This window comes from Neolamprologus multifasciatus, chromosome 3 (genome assembly GCF_963576455.1).
Source record: "Neolamprologus multifasciatus chromosome 3, fNeoMul1.2, whole genome shotgun sequence".
Classification (NCBI taxonomy): Eukaryota; Metazoa; Chordata; class Actinopteri; order Cichliformes; family Cichlidae; genus Neolamprologus; species Neolamprologus multifasciatus.
The window spans coordinates 41,420,850-41,441,642 of NC_140441.1; the positions used below are offsets into that span (position 1 = coordinate 41,420,850).

General features: G+C 39.1%; 2 protein-coding genes across 3 annotated transcripts; one reads left to right on the top strand and one right to left on the bottom strand.

The window, feature by feature from the left end:
* Window positions 1–535: 535 nt before the first annotated feature.
* Window positions 536–16,387, top strand: LOC146523226 (G-protein coupled receptor 4). 2 transcript variants are annotated; one of them, XM_085153862.1, is made up of 4 exons: window positions 536–1,561; window positions 4,400–8,497; window positions 8,574–9,439; window positions 10,649–16,387. In XM_085153862.1, exons 3-4 carry the CDS (start codon window positions 8,859–8,861, stop codon window positions 11,070–11,072), a joined length of 1,005 nt encoding a protein of 334 aa, XP_085009988.1. In that variant the 5' UTR covers window positions 536–1,561; window positions 4,400–8,497; window positions 8,574–8,858; the 3' UTR covers window positions 11,073–16,387. The 2 variants fall into 2 exon arrangements, with proteins under 2 accessions (XP_085009988.1, XP_085009987.1); XM_085153861.1 differs by lacking the exon at window positions 536–1,561 and having other exon boundaries at window positions 1,585–8,497.
* On the bottom strand, window positions 9,585–13,815 carry LOC146523227 (prostaglandin D2 receptor 2-like). The gene has a single exon (XM_085153860.1). It carries the CDS (start codon window positions 13,813–13,815, stop codon window positions 12,733–12,735), a length of 1,083 nt encoding a protein of 360 aa, XP_085009986.1. The 3' UTR covers window positions 9,585–12,732.
* Window positions 16,388–20,793: the final 4,406 nt, after the last annotated feature.

The window sequence follows — 20,793 nt, forward strand, 5'->3', positions numbered from 1 at the left end:
GTTCCTCGTCAGTCCACACAGTGTCTTTGGTAATCAAAGAAAAAATTTGGTACCAAAATGTTTAATGTGATATTTCCATAATACAGAGACTGTATTCTATTCTCACATAAATACCATTCAATCTCACTTTAAGGAACTGATCTTTTTTTCTTGATCTTTCAGCCAATATAGAAATAATTGCAATTAAGTACTAAGAAAGGCAGTTTCTGAGAGCTCATACATTGGACAAAAGACACAAACAGCTTAAAAGCTGCTTAATGATAACAAGTTAGTGCACTGTAAACCTCTGGGTTCCAGGATATAATTGGCCATTTTATACTACTTTTGATTTTTTACTTTATTTTTCACCATTAAAAACTGTTTACTTGCCTTACAGTATTCAGGAAAATGCATCACGTAAATTATTTATCATAACTCTTGTTTTACTTGGTAAGTCAACACAATTGAAAAAAAAACTGGTCTATAGTTTCATCACACAGAGTTTCATCACACAGAGTTTCATCATACGGTGCCAAGACCCAACTGGGAAGAGTTGATACAAACAGCAGCATGGCGAGTTTGTTCTATGTAAACATAAAAAGCTCATCTCTGCCCTGATGGAGGTCCTTCACTGAATTTTCAACATAGCATTTTGCACTTTTTGGAAATTACTGAGCATAAGAACATTGTCCTCATCATTCACACACAGTGAAGTAGATGGACTCCTTAGTAGTTTCATGGGAAGTGTTTATGCATCAGTACTGAGAATATTATATTTGTAAAAACAAACATTGATTAAAGCCCCTACTGCTATTATCATGGTTAATAGCACTAAACCGTAAGTGTTGTTGCCATTGCACATTGCACTTTTTTGATGATAAAATTTAGGTTGTTTTCTCAGGGCTTATATTATTTTTTGTGTGTATGTGATGTGTTTGTTTGTTTGTGTTTTTTATATTTCTGTATGGACATACTTGCAAATCAGTTTCCCGTTAGAGACAATAAAGTTACCATTGAGCATTCATTCAGTGATTGTGCAAATGTACTGTTTATAAGGTTTGTTGCAGGTTTCCCCAACTCTCTGTGTGATTTGAAGAGCAAAGCTTTTTGTCAGTGTTTTGACTGGTCAGTAAGTTCAGATTGCACTAATTAAATGGCAACCCAATTCCATTAGGACAGTTTAAAAAATGTCTTACTCCTGACCTAACTCCTATCTCATGAGTGACTAGATTTTTGTACAAAAAGTTAATTTTGCTCAGTAGACTTTGGGAATCAGAATAGAAACCTGTTGAATTGGGCTCTCACATGGATAAGACTGTCACTAAACCCTCTAGAAAATGATTAATAATGTTGAGCAAATCAGGAGAGAAGGTGAGGGTTAATTTTGTACTAAACCGAACAAAACTCCATCTGATAACCAGCAGACACCTGGATGAAGGACAAGAAAAACGATAATATGTGACATATTTAAAGCACAACCACAGAACTCCGAGTTACCTCTCGTCTACATATTGACTTGACCTGGCCTGTTTGTTTAAAAGGTACAACAACTTTTTGGAAGTCAAACTTTTGGAAGAAATAGGTAAGCTCTATTATAATTTAACAATATTGAAATATGAAAAGATTTCATGATGCTGCTGTGTGGTAGGCAATGGACTTAAAATTCAGAGCTCTGGAGGCGAGGCGTAACACAGGAAGGCAGCTTTTTGGCTGTACTCTAACAAGCCTCAGTTGTACAAAATGCTAAACTAAACTATGACTCAGATTATAAAGGAACACAGAATACACGAGCAAGAGAGCACACAGCGATGAGGAAAGGATGACGGCGAAGAACACAGCGAAACAGAGGACTTAAATACACACATGAGGTAATTAGGGAGGTGAAAGACAGCTGGAGAAAACAAGGCACAGCAGAAAAGAATCTAACTGACAAGACATGAGATGAACGACTGTTAACAGAAAACTAACACTGAGACATATAAACTTGGCAAAGACAAGGGAAGAATCAACAGAAACATGACCAGCTACAGAAACTGGGCACACAGGAACCAGACAGACACAGAGATACGACTGGAGAACACCTCGGCATGATACAGAGAACAAACGATTAAAATCACTATCAGAAAATTGTGAGACTTCAAACATAAATCATTACAAAAACTAAAGACAAGCAAGAATACAAAACTAAAGATATTCCTAACTCAGAATAAGGAGTTGCCCCTCAAAATCCTTATTCAAATATCCAGGACCACGACGTAAGAATTTAGCGATTCTAATTATCGATTCTCTTATCGATTTTCATCTTCTCATTGGCTCTGCTTTGAGAGTCACCACCATCGCTAAGAAGACATTTCCTTCATACAAATTAATTGCATGCTGTGTGGTCAAATGTTTGTGAATGTTGGTACTTAACACCCTCCCACCCCTCCCCACGCTTGTTAGATTGCGTTCATGTTACTCCGTAAAATGACCTGAAACACACTGTCTCATAACGACCGTTTAATAACATAAATCCGTAGGCTACAGCCCTACACATCAACACAAATCACTGCCCTAATTAGGACACAAATATAATCTTTCTTTTAGTATTTAGATATGAACACAAAGCTCAAAACACAAAGCAACAATAAAACACAGCATAAAGACACAACGATCACCACGGTGATTCTGCTCTAGAAACACGAACGGGTAGAAACAGAGGCTGCTGCAAAATTTAAGCTGTGGCTTCTGGGCTGGGGTTTGCATTTCCTCTGGGTTCTTGGCTAGCCTAGCATTAGCATACCGTCTGTGCATGTTAGCTGAACTTGTGTTACGCAGCATAACGCAGCAGTTTCTCTCCTGCATGCAGTTTCCACTTTACCATCACACTTTCATCCTTTTGTGCAATAAAAAGTAATATCCACGCTGCAGACTCTGTCACTACTTTCCTCCTAAGTACACAAACTGAAATCTGATTGTAGCAAAAATACAAGGGGGACCAATATGTCGGATCAGCAGACAGGCAGGCTTACAGTTCCAAGGAACTGCACTACTGCAAACCTGGTCTTGATTCCCATCCCTTGATGTAACACATCTCAAACTGCAGGAATGTCTTAAAGACATAAAGACCTGGATGGCCGCTAACTTTCTGCTTCTTAATTCAGATAAAACTGAGGTCATTGTACTCGGCCCTGAAAATCTTAGAAATATGGTATCTAACCAGATTCTTACTCTGGATGGCATTACCTTGGCCTCCAGTAACACTGTGAGGAACCTTGGAGTCATTTTTGACCAGGATATGTCCTTCAACGCACATATTAAACAAATATGTAAGACTGCTTTCTTCCATTTGCGCAACATCTCTAAAATTAGAAATATCCTGTCTCAGAGTGACGCTGAAAAACTAGTTCATGCATTTATTACTTCCAGGCAGGACTACTGCAATTCATTATTATCAGGATGTTCAAAAAACTCACTGAAAAGCCTTCAGCTAATCCAAAATGCTGCAGCAAGAGTCCTGACAGGGACTAGAAAGAGAGAGCATATTTCTCCTGTTTTGGCTTCCCTTCATTGGCTTCCTGTTAAATCCAGAATTGAATTCAAAATCCTGCTCCTCACATACAAGGTCTTAAATAATCAGGCCCCATCTTATCTTAATGACCTTGTAGTACCATATCACCCTATTAGAGCACTCACTCACATGAGCCACTTCTGACAAAGTTGGAAAATGGAAGAACTTCTGAGGAGAAAATTGCATTGATCTATCTTTTTTTTTATTTATTTATTTATTTTTTCACATACAATATTTTCTTTTCCCTTGGACAGATCCCAACAGCCCCAAACTCAGAGACTCTGATCTGTAACATGATGAGTAGCTTCAGAGCCTATCACATGTATGACATGTATGTCTGTTTATTGTTTCTTCAGCCATGAGAAAGTCAGAAAGCTGAGTAATAGGCAAAATATGACAAAGTATCTTATGTGAGTGCAGGGATGAACAGAATATTTATCTTAAGTATAAAAATCCTGAGAGTAAAAGAATTGCTTCAGAATTACTATAATAATATGACTTCTACTGGCTTATGATGACTCTGCCAAAGTAAAGGATTCTAAAGCTTCCACCTGGGTTCTTTTTAAACTGAGGACCCTGGAGGCAACAAAAATGGCATAATACTGGTAAATTGCTAAAGTAGCAAACCCATTTCTACCAAACTGTTTTAATTCAGTTACATTGGATGGCTTTTGAGCATGAACAGCCTATTGAAGGACATGACAATTCAATTATTGGCCCTAGTTAGTTTCTGAACATATGCTTATTTAGCATATTGCTAAAAAACAACAACAAAAAAACCCATTTTGAATCTTAGGTCCTTCACCAGTGACTCAGTGAATGCTAACAGGTTATAAGTTACTGATTCTTTGTTTCTATTATTTCTTCCAGGAAATGTCCGGTCTTTCCATCCCTCTGATTCTGACAGTGCTCTGCTTCCTGCTTCTCAGCCCCCCTCCATGTAGCAGCAGCAACATTCTGGTAGTCCCCATCGATGGTAGCCACTGGATAAACATGACAATTATCCTTGAACAGTTACACTCCAGGGGCCACAACATCACAGTTCTGCGCTCTGCAAAGAGCTGGTACATCCCTAATAACTCTTCCATTTATACTTCTATTAATATAAGCACGCTTGCGGATGAGTCAGACATTAACTACTACAACAAAATGTTACAGGATGTTATGGAATGTTGCACTTATCCTACATTTATACGCACGTTCTGCCAACAGTACTTGATCACGTCCATGTTAGATCAGGGTCACAAGATCTTGGCCAGATCAGTTGCTACAATAATAGAACACACAGTATTTATTCAGAAGCTACAGGAGCTATATAAAAATTGGTGTATCTCAAAAATGAAACTATGAAGACACTCAAAATCAATTTCCTGTGGTTGGAAACTATTTTGTGCAACTTTTTTGTATTAACAGTTTTGAGGAATAAACCTCTTAAATTTCTCTAACTAGAAATATATGTGAAAAAACAAAAACGATTTTCATTTTTTTTGTATTTTATTGCACTTTTTTTTGCAATTTATGTAGTTTCTATGGACTTAATGCACAGATATTATTAAAATTTGGGCTATAACGGTTGTATTGATTTATAGCAACTTGAAATGCTCCCAAAAATGACACTACAGCATGTAAAAATATAAAGATAAGCTCTGGTGGACTTGGTTCTATGGTAGGTCTTAAAGGGTTAAACAATAAAGGGAGGAAAGGAGCTTTTGGCTTGTTGGCATACGTGCACACACTGACCTGATTCTTTCAAGGGTTAGCCATGTTTAATATGACCAGCCAGCACTGAGTACAATGAAAGCAAACGAGATAAACTCTTTCCAAGGTTTAAGCTTTTATGAAAAGGAGCTTTTTGACATAGTTGTGCTTTTTACATAGTTTTAGGCTGAGGTTTAGAGGACTGCAAACTGCAGTGTACGTGAGAGCGTTACATGTGGCAGCAGTTGGTGTGAAATTTATACTCTCTCTTTGAGTCACATCTCAGACATATGCAGACACAGGCAGGGTTTCGGATTGAGTATGAGTTACACTATCATAACGCTATCATCATGTTGACAAACGTAAGCAACTTATATTAACAGTCAAAATACTACACTCATATTATAAGTAATCAGATTGTAGTACAGTACTTGTAGTATTGTTTTTTTCAGTGAGACAACTGTATCAGTGTCTGTTTAGTTGTTTCTTTGAGATTCTAAATTTGGAAATACCCTCAGACCAAGTCAGGAAGAGACACTGCTCGATAGACGATGTTCCAACATATGCTGTTAAACTGTTCTGCAACACTTTATGGGCCTCTACTGTACTTATACCAATCAAGGGAAAAATAAAAAGATACATTGTATAAAGTATAATTTCTTTATGCTCCCTGAAATAGGAATAACGTCTATTTCAATAAAATGATTTGTTTCCCTGTAAAATTAAGACTGCAGTCATTTTGTCTTTACACATATCTGTCCTTTTGCATGTGTAACTAGCTTAATTTATAATTTCGTGTTGTTCAGTCATGTGAATCAGCCTCACTTCAAATGTTACATTATAAAACAGCCTATTTTTCCCATAACAGAGATACCCAGTCCAAGGTATTCTGTTACAACTAGCTAGTCCTGCTCACAATTGTGGATAAACTTTATGAAATTTATGCAAATACAATCCGTCTTTTATAATCCCTTAGACTTAAAAGAAGTGTTTTTTTAAACTTTGTATTGGGGTCCTATAAACCCAGTGATTCAGACTGTCAGTGATTAATGTAGGCAAAGTCATGTGGCAGTTGTAAACAAACTGGTTCTTATATAGTTATTTTGTACTCAACTTCACCACTTAAACCAATTTATACAACGCGCGTCATTCACCCATTCAAACACATTCATACAATGACTAAGTGATCTATCTGACATTCACATGCTGATCACCACATCAGGAGCAACCTGGTATAAGTATCTTGCCCAGAGATACTCTGTTAGTCGGAAGATCAGTGGCTTGTCTTCTCCGGCCCTGATGTCCAAGTAGTAGTAGAAGTATTCTCAGGCAAGCTACTGAGCAAACAATCTCCCCTAATGCATGCAGTGGCGTGTAAGTGTATACATGATAAAAATACCTGAAAACCAAAGATTAAAACACAATATTAATATGTGTGTGTGTGTGTGTTCTGCTTCTTCCTATCTTGGTGGGGAACAAAATCCGAAATTTACGATACTGGTGGGGACCAACAGCCCTTGTGGGGACCAAAATCCAGGTCCTCACGGGTTGAAGGCATTTTTCACACTCAGAATGTCGTTTTAGTATCAGGGTTACAATTGGGTTATGGTTAGGGTTAGGTTTAGGGTTAAACATTCATTTTTGATGGTTAGGGTTAGGATAAGCAGCTAGGGAAAGCATTATGTCAATGAGATGTCCCCACGAGGATAGCAAGACCATACTATGTGTGTTCATGTGTGTGTGTGTGTGTGTGTGAATAGGTGAATGTGAAATCAAAAAGCACTTTGAGTGCTCTGATTGGCAGAAATACACAGCCTACCAGGGCTTATAGAGGACTATTTAGAGTGACTGCTTCTGACTTACAGTCTGTACAGTACACGGCTCGCATCTGTCTTTATGGCCAGTCATGTACAAAGAAATATAAAGATCTTTATTTGGAGCTCTGGAGAACCTATGTACTTTCTAATTTATAAATAACAAACTTGTGTTATCTGATGAATCAAAGTTTTGTGACATTTAAAAAAAACAGAAGTGAGTGATTAGGCTCCCCTCCCTCTGAACCCATGTGGTAAAAATACCAAGTAATACCTATTGTTTCAATACGCCCATTCTTCAGTCAAACAATTTCAATTGTGTACTCTTTTTTTTCGGTCTGCACTGTATGAAAAAAGTTCCCCGGAGCCAAAGTGTAAAACATTTACTGACTACAAATTATTAATTAAATCAGTTGGGGAAGAAGCTTTTTCTTCTTTTACCTTGTAACAAATTTTACCACAGTATTGTGCTCGGTTTGGTAGGTTTGTCTATCTGCACCGTTTTTGCTGTGGTTTCAACCTTCTCTCTGTAATCTACACAGAATACACAAACCTACGCACACTTACTGTTTTGACTATATTTGTGAGAACATTTCTCTTCACTCTAACTTTCTATTCCCATTTCTATTCCAGCCTTATAGTAATTCCAGTCTTAGACATCACATCAAGTCTTAACACTTAATTAACCCTTTAAAAGGGAGTCCAAAAATGAGAGCTTAGATATCGTCTCTAGTTTAAAATGTTCTGGCCCTCACAATAGCAGAAGTAAGCACATGCACACACAGTTATATTTTCATGTCTTTAGAGGACATATGTTGGCTTTCATTAATTTCCTGAAGACTTAAATAAACACTAACCACAACCAGAATTTCCTTAACCGATCAGTTATAAATGATCTAAAATCACCCTAAACTTTATCTAAAACCACAACACGTGGTGCTTTGATAAGAGAAGAGTTTAACTCTTTTAAGGCATGAAAAAAAACCGTAGCTAATGAATACAATTCCACACGACATACCTAATAGTTCGTTCAGTGTTGTTTAACAGCATGTTTAGAGGTATCAGAGCATATGGGTTAACATGATTGACGGATTGTAGCTGGGGACCAGCTACAATGTAACGAATTCTTTGGGAATTCCCATCAGCGGACACATCGATCCCTGCACTCACTGTGCCTGTCCATGCCTAATCTTTGTGGCTGCTGTAGAAGCAAGAAAGACAGAGGCTCAGAAAAAGAGGGAGCTTGTTTTTGTTCTGGGACAGAAAGGCGTTCTCCTGCCTCAGGATGTTGCCTTTAAAGCTGAAGAAGTGGGTTTCCTGTGGAGGAAACGATCACAGAATAGACAAGGCTGGGTCGAGGCAACGTGTTCCCAACATTGCTCGAGCACAGGTCACCCGGCTGCAGACTGGGCTGCGCACTATTTGTGGAATAAAGTCAGTCTCAAAGCTCTGAGGGGTGAGTACAAAGGATTTAAGCTTTTTTATGGGTTCATTCCTCATGCACTTAAAAACTCATGGCATCTGTTTTGCAGGTTTTCATTTCCACCAATGGATCCGGGATGCTCTGAAGTCTGGTTGAGTGACAGCTTCAAAAATGAGGGTGAATTTTTCCACAGCAGAGTGGCTTTATGAATCTTGCAGAGTGGACACGTGTGATTAGGAAGAATGCACCTGAGAACAGAGTCTTCTTTTCTTCCTCTCTGCCTTGAGTGAATGGATGGGCTTTCCTACATTAACTCACCGTTCTGTGAGTGTGAATCAACGTCTGATTGAGATCACCTCAAGTTTCCCATGTGACGTGTTTTACCCGCAGAGACATGTCCAACGATACCTGCAACCTCCCCTTGGACACGGACATATTTGGCCTGACCTGTATTTATGGCCTCATCTTCACTCTGGGTCTCCCCAGCAACCTGCTTTCTCTTTGGGGATTGTACCACCTGGGGCGCTCAGGTGGCGGAGGCTGTCAGCTGGTCTACATCCTCAACCTGCTGCTGTCAGACCTCCTCCAACTGCTCACACTGCCCTTATGGATTCTTTACCTCCAGGGTCCACACCAGTGGCCCTATGGCCAGCTAACCTGTGAGCTAGTTGGCTACGTGTTTTACGTGAACGTCTATGCAAGTGTCATGTTCCTGTGTCTAATAGCTACAGACCGCTGCCTGGCTATTGTTTACCCATTCAGCAGCCGCAGGGTGCGAACAGTCAGAGTAGCAGCAGTGTCAGGTGTAGCGGTGTGGATCCTAACCTTCCTGTTCTGTCTGAGTGGGCTGCTGCCATCTGTGTTCAACTCTGACAGACTGCTGTGCTTGGAGCAGTACCCCGTCAGCCCCCGATATGCTCAATTTAAGATCGCCACTGTGGTTCTAGGCTTCTTGTTGCCATGTGCCATCCTGGGGTGAGTTAATGTCAACATTTACATGTGCACATATGTTTCTGACTTATGTTTTCTAGATAAATCGGATATTTCCCTGTTCTTTTAGAATTAAACTGGAAGTCCCATATAAATCATACACATAACAAAATTTCAAGAGGTGTTTCAATCTTGAGTAAAGTAAAACACATTCTGGACCACAAATCACTCCACATTCTCTATTGTTCCCTGATTGCACCGTATTTGAATTACTGTGCAGAGGTGTGGGGCAATACTTACAAATGTTCGCTATCATCAATCTTTCTATTACAAAAAAGGGCCATAAGGATAATCCATAAAACTGGTTACAGAGATCATACAAATCCACTATTCTTAAAATCAAAAATTCTAAAATTCACAGATCTGGTTCATTTTCTCACTGCACAAATTATATATAAAGCAATAAATAACCTGCTTCCTGACAATATTCTAAAAATGTTTTCTAAAAGGGAACGGGGATACAATTTGAGGGGGGAATTAAATTTAAAACATCCTCGTATCCGTACAACATTAAAAAGTTTTTGCATCTCTGTGTGTGGAGTGAAGCTGTGGAACAGACTAAGTAAAGATATAAAGCAATGTCCGAGCATGGCACAGTTTAAAAAGCGGTTTAAGGAGATGGTTTTTACAGGGTACAGGGAAGAGGTAGAGATTTGATAGGATGTTCTTGTCTAATATTTTCATGTGTGTGCGGGTGCACGGGTATGTTGGTATGGGTATATATATATTTGTAGGTTGTGTATCCTTTGAGGTGTTAATGGGGTTATTGAAAATGTGTATATGTGCGTATGTGTATATACGTATGTATGGATAGATAGAAACATATATGTATATATATTTTTAAAAAAATGAATAATTAAAAAAAAATATACATGACATATAATGTAATTGCAAGGAGGTATTTCTGTAGTCTATAGATTACTAGATAGTGGAAAAGGGGTGGGATTAAATAAGCTTATGCTTCTTCCTGCTCCTTTTTGAACATGAAAGTTATTTGTAGTTGTGGTTGCTCGTTTTCCTTTTGTTTTGCTTTGTTCATTTGCCTCTTTTAATTCTATGTTGTTGTACTTTTTCAACATGTTCAAAATAAAGATTCAATCAATCAATCAATCAATCAATCAATCAATCAATAAAACGTTTTGTATATTAGATTAAAGGCTGGTTTCTGATCTCCAAATCTGTTTCCTCCCTCAGCTACACCTCAGCCCACATTGGGGTGACACTCAGGCAATCTCCATCCCTCTCCGCCCATGAACGGCACAAAATCGTAGGAATTCTGGTCGTGATTACTGTCAACTTCATTGTTGTCTTTGGACCCTACCACCTGGTAGGCGGATACAGGTTTGTATCCTTGCTGCTGACTGATGATCCATGTGAACTGGAGCATTCACTTTTCCTCATCTATCGCCTGTGCTATGGTTTGACCAGTCTGAACACTTTGCTGGATCCCCTCTTCTACATCTTCCTCTGCCCTGATGCTCGGCTAGAGCTGCAAAGGTCCCTGCCCTGTTTGGGAAGAGGGCAAAACCCAAGCAAAAGCATGACTCTTAGTACCAGAGCTCACCCAGACACCAAGAGGGTGAGTGAAAATAGACAGAGTAACCTTCTAGCAATATAGTTTGGACTTGACCACAATCAAAGCAATTGCACCACCCAGTGGGAAGACATATGTGGGAAGACATATGTTGAGTTTATGCCTCACAGTGTTTCCACCTTTTCATCTGAAGAATTATTTGGGCATTCACAGTTCCTCATCTAGATACTGCTTAAAGGTAGGAGAGGAAAAAAGATATTTTTGTGCAAACAGTGACTTCAGCTTACTGTATGTAACTCAGCTGAAATATGGAAATTCAGTTTCATATTTGTCAAAACCGCACATCCATAACTACTGTGAGTTCATGTTTTCTACTGCTCAGTTTACGATCATTAAAAACTGCATTTAATCACACGTGTGCTGTCAGTAATTTTTAAAATAGAAAAGGTGTGAATCACTATGGAAACACAAGATTGTGGTTATGTAACGGTAAGCAACTAGTCATACGAAGGTGCCAGGATGCTTTTCTTTTCTTTTATTCATTTTCTAAAATGTCATTTTACTGCTAAAAGGTATTGACAGCATATGAATGAGCGCTAAAGTAAACGTGCACACACTTTTTCTCATAAACAGCGTGAGCAATTTCATCATAAAAGGAAACCGAATGTTTTGCATCTGAAAAAAAAAATGCTGGTGTAGGCGCTTACAGCTGCTGATAACATCTAGTGAGAAACACGTTACACATTTCTTAAAAAGTCTAAGGGTCGGTTATTTACAAAGCAAAAAAACGTGTATTACTTTAAACTAAATTGACATTTTCATCAAACACCCTCAAAACAAGAGAAGTACCTTAGAAAGGGGAAGTTTTTGCAAATTTAGTGACATACTGCACATGACTGCATAGTAATGCTAACTAAACTGTTTTTTCTTGCTAGAGTACAGACATTACATCACATATAATTCGCTAAATATAAGGAATACAAATGAGTCTAGGACTTTGTACTGAAAAGCTAAAATTAAATGATATCTTTCTCTATTTTTATGCAATATATCTCTATGTCAAGCACAAGGAAGCACTGATAGATATTTTTACTGAAACAGGGACGGATGGATATTTTGTAACAAGTGTTGTATTGACATTGCAATACTTATTTCACACCCATCCCCAGACATAATTTCACTAAGAATATGCAAAAGTTTTAGATTGAAAGTCTCCAGGAGATTAGACCAATTACTGGATGTCTTTAATCTGAAAAGATACAATTAAGAAGCAAAAAAAGTTTGTAAAAGGACATGGAGTGAACCTTGCTCTTCTTTGCTCTTTCTGTTATGAAAAAGAAAGGTCATTTCTAAAATTTAATTATTTTGAAGACAAATGTCTGCTGTCATTGTCTAAATACATAAAGACGCATATGAAAACAACAGAAACCTCCTAATATCCATCAGGTCACAAGTGCTCCATCCAGTGTCAGGATTAAGGTTGGATTGTAGTTTATCCACATGTTCCAAACATGAACTCCCAATGATGTTAATTTATACTAAAACATACTCTTAATCCTAGATGTGGCACTAATAACTTGATTGATGGATGGAGAATACAATTCTATAGTAAAACAGAAAAGCTTCTTGTGGAAAAGTATTGCCTGAATGATATGTGTTAGACAACAGGGAACGTTTTTATGTGCAGTTGAGGTAAATAAAACCTTCTTTGCACTTCCTAAAGAAGAGATGGTATGTTTTACTTCTAAACTAAAGTACTCATACTTTCTTCCTGAGTTGCAAGAGAAGGCTTCTTTCTCGTCATCTCAGAGTTGCCGATAGAGCTCCGAGCTGTGCTGCGGCGCCGGGCGAACTCTGCAAGATCCTCAGTCAGAACAGACTCCATCACTGCACCGAGAGAATGTCGGATCTTATTGCACAGGTCGGGGCAGCTGAACACATACAGAACAGGATTGAGGACGCTGTTGAGGAAGCCGATCGTCGCTGCAACTGGGAGAGCCTGTCTTATAAGACTCTGAACAGACTGAGAGTTTGGAGCCATCACTTCTATGACGATGAATATGTGGTAGGGTGCCCAGCAGAGTACAAAGCTCACCACCACAGACACTACAAGCCGAACAAAACGAAAAGGGCGACGGTTACATCTGTTTGTTATTATGGAGTGTACAACAGTATAGCTCACGATGATGATGACCAAAGGGATTAAGAAGGCAAAAAACAGCTTCATTATTGCCAGTCCTTCTTTCCGCTGTTTAATTATAGGTTTATTATTTGTCTGATTCTTTGGTTCAGGCAGGAATCGTCCATAATCATAGTAACAGAGATTCTGGCCATTTTTTAAAGGGATGACATCACGAAACAGGAAGAAGGGGATAGTGCAGATCAGAGCCATGGCCCAGATTACCCCACATATCTTCTTAACTAGTTGGATGTTTCTGTGGTTTTGGGCCCAGACAGGTTTCAGCACCACCAAGCAGCGGTCCAGAGAAATGGCCGCCAGTAGGAAGCCACTGACGAACATGTTGAGAAAAAAGATGGAGGAATGGATGCGGCAGAAAGTTGTCCCCAGTGTCCAGGTTTTGCCCCGGGCCAGGTACAGGGTGAAGAAGGGCAGGGAAGAAGTGGCTAGCAGGTCAGAGACTGCGAGGTTCAGGATCCAGATGCTAATGATGGAGCGACGGACATGGAAGCCCACCACTGCAATGATGAGGAGGTTTTCCACGATTCCAATTGTAGCGAAAATGCCATGGAGGGTAATGGTAAAAACATTCAAAGAATGGGACCCTACAGGGTGGCTGGACACATTATGGTTGCTATTTTCAGTCATCTTGGATGAAAGATTTCTTGTTGTCGTGTCGGGTGGTTGCAGTTCAGATGATGTGCTTCACAGCTGAAAGAGAAAGAGATAATAACATGTAAAATCAAACAGTTCAGTTAGTGGAATCTGAACTGAAAGAGCAAAGTCATTTCTGATCTTTTACGATTCCTTTTTTTCTTTACAAGGAATGGCACAAATCTGATTTGTCTGTTCTTGTTCAGTACTAGTATATAGCTACTGGTCTATTTAGTATAGCTACAGTAAATGGAGTGATTCGTATATTTCTACGTGCCACATGCCACATTCACACAAACACGGTTTCTATGCTTTAAAGTGCTTTCTAACTACCATTCACACTCCGATGGATGCATCAGAGATATCCTGCCACAAGGATATTTTGCATGCAAACTAGGGTGAGCCACCAACCACCAACCTTCTGATCAGTAGATGACCTGCTCTACCTCCTGAGCTACAGCCACTGTATGAAAGTGTTGAACCCCTTATTTCTTTCTTGTTTTCTAGTAAAATTGGAAATACAGATCTGGTACATTTATTTTATCTTTATTTTTCACAGTCTGAACTCTCTTAGGTACGCTTTCTTGTCCTTTCTTTGAGTAGTTTTCAACTTCAACAGTTCTCCAGGCTTCCTGGGGGACAATCAAAGCTTTTCTTTGGATGTTGATTGGTTTTTATTCCATTGTCTGTTAAGATAATCTCGAACTGCTTCGGTAATGTTGAGGTTGGGCAAGCTGCTGTGTGCTGATGATGATTTCAAATTTGGATTTATCACTTTATAGGACATGTTGTCACTTCTTTTCAGTCCAGTACTTGTGAAAAAAAGCATTCTTCAGGATGGAGCTGATATATCGCCAAAATACACAACCGCCGAGACCATTTTCTGATCATGACTTAGAGATACTTTTCATCTGCTGCAGATAATTTTTATCTTGGTCTGCCACTGCTTTTGTCGTCCACTTATCGATTTGCCCCAGTTTTCTTTAAGGACACACTGCACACCATCCTGAGATATGCCATTTTTTAATGACTCATTAAGAATCACATTGTTAGTGCAAAAATACCATTTTATGCCTCTCAAACTGTGTTATATTTGATAGTTGCTGAAATAGTTATTTGAAATGGGAAAAAAATCTATACTGTTGTGAAGTAAATGAGTTCTTTAATACGTTTTCTGTTATGTGCACACAGTTAGGGAGTTAGGGATGATTCCACAGGTACATTTCAAGTGGCTTACGGAACAAACTAATACAACACATTGCCCAGAAACTGGTCAATATTGGGTTTGTTACTTGTTACTTTGTTACATTTGTACTTGATTACCCCCACAGAGAAACTAAATTATTACTTAAACTCTGCTGCCAATTACCAGTTAACAGTATAAATCTTTTGCCACACGTGAGTAGAAGTCATCATTCTTTTAGTGTTTAATTATTAACACGACAACACTGAAAACTGGTTCATAGAGACTTCAAAGTGATCGCCACAGTGATTATACTGTAGAACCACACAGGAAGACACCTTGGCTGCAAGACTGACTGCACACTTAGGTTTAACATCAGTCTGGGTTCTTCACATTGTGTTAGCATGCTATTTGTGGAGATGCTCGCAAAGAGTTGATGTCATGTTAATCATTTGTAGTTACTTCTGTCCTAAACGCACTTTGCACTTGACCAATTTACCTTGTTGTTTTGGGCCATTGGAGTATTCCTATCTCCACTTCTCAGAAGTTGTATACACCTCCACCATTGTCCCTCTCCATGCATATGAAGTACAATCAGTTGATTGTAGCACAAATGCGCCGAAAGAAAAAGACACTCACTAGCGACTTCGTGGCTTTAAAAGTCTCCTCCTGCTGGTAATGCAGCTTCTACATGTGTGCCCATTTTATACTACGAAGGAGAAAAGCATGATGAACACAGTGGACAGGAGTGCCTAATCACACTTTGCTGTAAGACTGAGTTGCATTTTTTGTTTGTTTGTTTGTCTCCACCCAGCACGCAGATAACTGAAGAACCTTTGGAATAATTTCAGTGTAAGGACATTTAACTACACATTTAATCCCTGGCATATGTTAATATAAGATTTAAAAAATGCAATAGTTTTTCCCAGTTCAGGTTTTCTTTAGTTTTGTTTTGCCATCCTTGCCTTGTGTTCTGTTGTTTACAATAAACCTCACTTGCATCTTAGTAAGTGCCTGCATTTGAGTCCACTTTCCCACACATCGCACGACTGCTGCCGCAGCCTTGACATACTTAACTACTTTAGTGTAGTGTGACTGGCTTTGGGGAGTTTAATAAGCTGAAAAGCTATAAATAAATAATACATTTATTTAAAAAGCCAAAAATGTATGCCTTCCATCATATTTTCCAAAGCTGTCCAGCGGACTAGATTGGGTCTCTCTGCTGTGCCGATTCTGGCCCCTGGCCCAGACATCCCTGGGTTTGACATCCCTGATCTAGGCTTAGCAGCATGATTTGAGTTATGGCTGGCCTAATAGTGAGTAAATGGTTCAATAGACAGAATGAAGGGCAATTGAAATAATTTCACATTTATCCCCCCCCCCCCCCCCCCCCCCCAAAAAAAAAAGAAAAAAGAAGTGGAATATATGTCAACATAGATTGCTGTCAGCTTCACATCAGTGGGTAATTAGGAGACTACAGGTTGTTGTGTCTCAGAATATTCGTTTCTGGTAGTGCGACACCAAACAAGTTAAACTTTCTAAAGTACCTTGTTCCTCGTTTAGTTTTTTCAACAGCTGTTACACCCTTAAGTCAGTTTCCTGTGTCAATCACAGACAGTGTTTAAAACGAAACAACAACAACAAAAAAGTGTACACAAGACTGCAATCTAAGGGGTTGTAACTGTGTGTTTGCATGGGCGCTTTCAGCTTAAGGTGAAGGTGAAGAGAGTAAGCTCGAACTGCAGGGCCCTGCACTACGATGCGAGTTGAGCATACTCAGGCCATCTGTCCATCAGACCGCTGACAGTCAAGATTAGCAGTCATACAAAGCTGGTTACAAACTTGCTAAATTAAACCAGGGTTTTCCCCTGCATGTTCACAGGAAGTAGGCATGGTTTGGGTATCGTCTGACCGGTTCACTGGTCACATGACTCTCTATGAGCGCCACCTACTCGAGAGACTCTATCAGATGCTGATAAAATGGTTATCAACATAAAAGAAGAAGACAAAAAATTGAACTTTTCTAAGGAAAAAAAAATGTATATAAAACCTAGAAACTTTAAACGTATGCATTAAAGCTTACTCCCATGCACCATGGTCAAGGAGCTGCTGCAGTCTGTCTGCAGATAAAGTGAAGTTATTCCCCTGACTGAACAGGTAGTCTAAGAGTGTGCTCTATGTTCTAGTCTTTGCAGTTCCAGTAGTGTAAAAGAGACCTAACAGCAGATTAGAATCAAGCGTGCAACATTTGCACACTTTCTGCATCACCAACTGAATGTGTGTAATTCCTGTAAGAATGTGATGCATAGTTTGCGCTTCGGTCAGTGGTTTTAGTGCGTACGCTTTAACAACTTGCACCTATGAAACGCGTTGACCCTGCAGAGAATCGGTAATGCACTTTAATAATGCTGAACAAAAAAATGTGGCGTTTTTAAACTAAACTTTGTAACATCAGCTGCTCCCTGTTCTTCTCTGAGCTGCAAACTCAGTGCAGTTTAAGGGTTTGAGAGTGAAAATGAAACTGCAGTGTCTGTATAGAATAATGTTTAGAATAATAACACTGCTGTAAAGTTATTTTACTGACCACAGAAAGCAAACAAACTAAAAAAGATTAAAGAACCAGGAATGGCGACGCTATTTTCTGAAGTATTGATTTCATACCTGTTGATATCTAATCTGCTTCACGGCACAAGTTACCATGGTGATATGTCCCTTTAAGAAGTGAATCACTTCTGTAGTTCAGCAAACCCAGTGTTTATCCTGAAGTTAGCTGGATAATTCTGGTTCGTAATCCAGGCATCAGGAAGCAGAGAAATCCGGGGAAAACTGAGAGTACATTAGGGGAGAATCACAGATGCTCTGACAAAGGACCAAGAGGAGTTTCTGCCCATAGTAATGGGCAAGTGGAGACTAGTAGGGAACGACGTACAACAACAGGGACAAACCCTGTTGTTGTACAGGGTTTGTTGTACAAACAATGAAGGCATTTAGTCCCTATCAGAGTCCAGAAGATAAAACAGACAACAGTTCACACGCACCATATTTGGTCTATAATGCACTATTACATTTGATACCCACCTGCGATAAAGCCTGTCTGACTGGAGAACACAGTGATGTAAGGAGGGAAAAAGAGATAAACACACTCAGTCGCAAAAGAGTGAAATTACAGGCTAAAAACGCAGAATCGACATCATTAGAGTTTACAGGGCACAGCTACTCTCACTCATACAGCAGACTGTTTACACACTGCGGCAGTCTTGATACATTTATGTAAACTCACAAGACGCAACAGTCCATATGTCAACGTGGAGAAAAAAAGGGCTCCACTTATGAGGGCAGGAAAATGTCTGCACAAAAACTCTGGATTTAAAGTATGAATTAGGCCAAACACTTGTAACCAGGGCATCTGGTGATATAAACTATAATTCACTTCAATTCAATTCAAGTGAGTTTAATTCAACACCAGTCACCTCAAAGCACTTTATATTTTGAGGCAGATACTCTACAATAATATCATAAAAACAAGAAAAAAAGAAATGTCAGCAGTTGCATACAGATACACTACACGCACATATACATTTGTGTGGGAAACTTCCAGGCTTGCCATAAAGTCCTGTTTTAAGAAACCACATACACAACTTATACACAACTTCAACTGCAGATGTATAACGTGACCTAATAATGTAGCACACGCATATACAATGAATTAAATATGACAGTAATTAACTCAACGGCTAACATTATTACATCATAATAAAACACAATAAAGACAGCTATAACACCTAAAAGCACTAAATTAGGAAGAAGGACTGGCATGAACAATGTGGATTATATATATTTTGTCATTCATTGATTTATTTGGTTACTGCGTTGCTGCTGAAGGAAACTGTGCCAAAATCTTCTAAAACTTCTATCAAAAGTAGTTTTACAGCTTTTATTAAAGTAAGTCTTTATCTGAAAGATATATTACAAGCCACATCATTCATGTTCATATTAAACTGGCAAGATATTACCCATTTCCAGTACATTTCATGATTCCAGTGAATATGGATCTGAGTCATCAAAACCTGCTCTTTGAAAGTGAAACTGGACAATGGATTCACAAAATGCAACGACAAAATTCTTACCGGTTTGTTTTGTTTCTGTTTTATCTGCAGCAGGTCTGATGTGTTCTCTGTCGTGCTGTGTTACTAGATGACACTTTGACAGCACCAGCCTCATGGATGTATAAGTACTGAGAAGTAGGAAGTCACAAACCTCAGAATCAACCCTAAAGTCTTCACAAGATTGAAAAAGACTTTAGCCAAGTGTCAAACCAGACACCCGTTTCTAAAGAGGCCCAAGCTGTTCAGAGAAATAAAGTCACCAGTTTGTAACTAAATGAAGATAAGTCATTTTTAGATTGATACACTGCCAGTATAGTCAGTATAGACTACCACAGCATCATTTGAGTTACAGGAAAAAGGCCAGACGCTATCACTGACATCTACAAGCATTCACACAGCATTGCTTTCATTTTTGCAGACATTACAGCTGTTGAAGATTCAAATAACGGATACAATATCACACAGAATCTGCTTTTAATGCATTTCCTGTGTGATATATATCCTGTTCATCCTGTAATCTCACGTATTTTTATCTGCTAAAATGTTCAAAAAGTCACTGGTCACTGTTTTACATAAATACCAACTGGCCACTATATCAAGTACATTTTGTTAGCACAGAGTTGAGAAGATAACATCACACAGTTGGTGCAGAATTGTCGGCTGCCTATCTGTGATTCAAATCTCACGTTACACCACTATTCAAAGGTGTTCTATTAGACTGAAATCTGGTGACTCCATTTGAGTACAGTCACTGTCATGTTCAAGAAACCAGTTTGAGACGATTCAAGCTTTTTGGCCTGGTGCATTATTGTAGCCATCAGAAGATGGTACACTGTAGTCATGAAGGAACGGACATGATCAGCAACAATACTCAGGTAGACTGTGGTGTTTAAACGGTGCTCAGTTGGTACTAAGGGACACAGAACGTGCCACGCAAATATCCCCCACGCCGTTACACCACCACCAGCTTGAGTTTCACTACAAGGCAGGATGGATCCAGGCTTTCATGTCATTTATCACAAATTCTCACCCTACCAACCAAATGTCTCAGCAGAACTTGAGACTCATCAGATCGAGTGACATTTTTTGTCCAGTTTTGATGAGCCCGTGTTAATCGTAGACTCAGATCTTGGGGATAAAAACATTGGAGAAAATGAGAGAATTTCAGCCAGTCCTCATATTCTGGTAAACGTCCAGTTTGGTTAACACTGAGTCTCATGCATGCTGTTAAATTTGGATTGTTTCTCTCACCCATATATTGTGTTTTGTCCTCAGTGCCTTCTCTCTGTCTCTCTCTAGCTCTGAACTTGAACATCTCACTTGCGCAACCAACCTCTCCTTATTACTATGTGCTGTTTTTTACTGCTCACCTTCTGCTCTCTCCTTAACCAGACGAGGCCTTTGACAGAAGGGAGTTCATTTTCCCCACTGTCACCAAGTACAAAGTACCTCAAAGTACCTTGCTGGATTTCTCTTTATAACACTGGAATGTCCTAATCTAATAATGTAAATATCACTATAGCGAAGGTTTTACTTGGAATACATTGTACCAAGAAAGTGTTTCTTTTTCTGTGAATCCAGCCCTCCTCTATAAGCGCACTGGGTCTACACTGACACCTGCTGGCCAATGATAGTGTCGCCCCTTCAAGAAAGCCCCTCAAAGTTGCTCAATTGCATGATAAC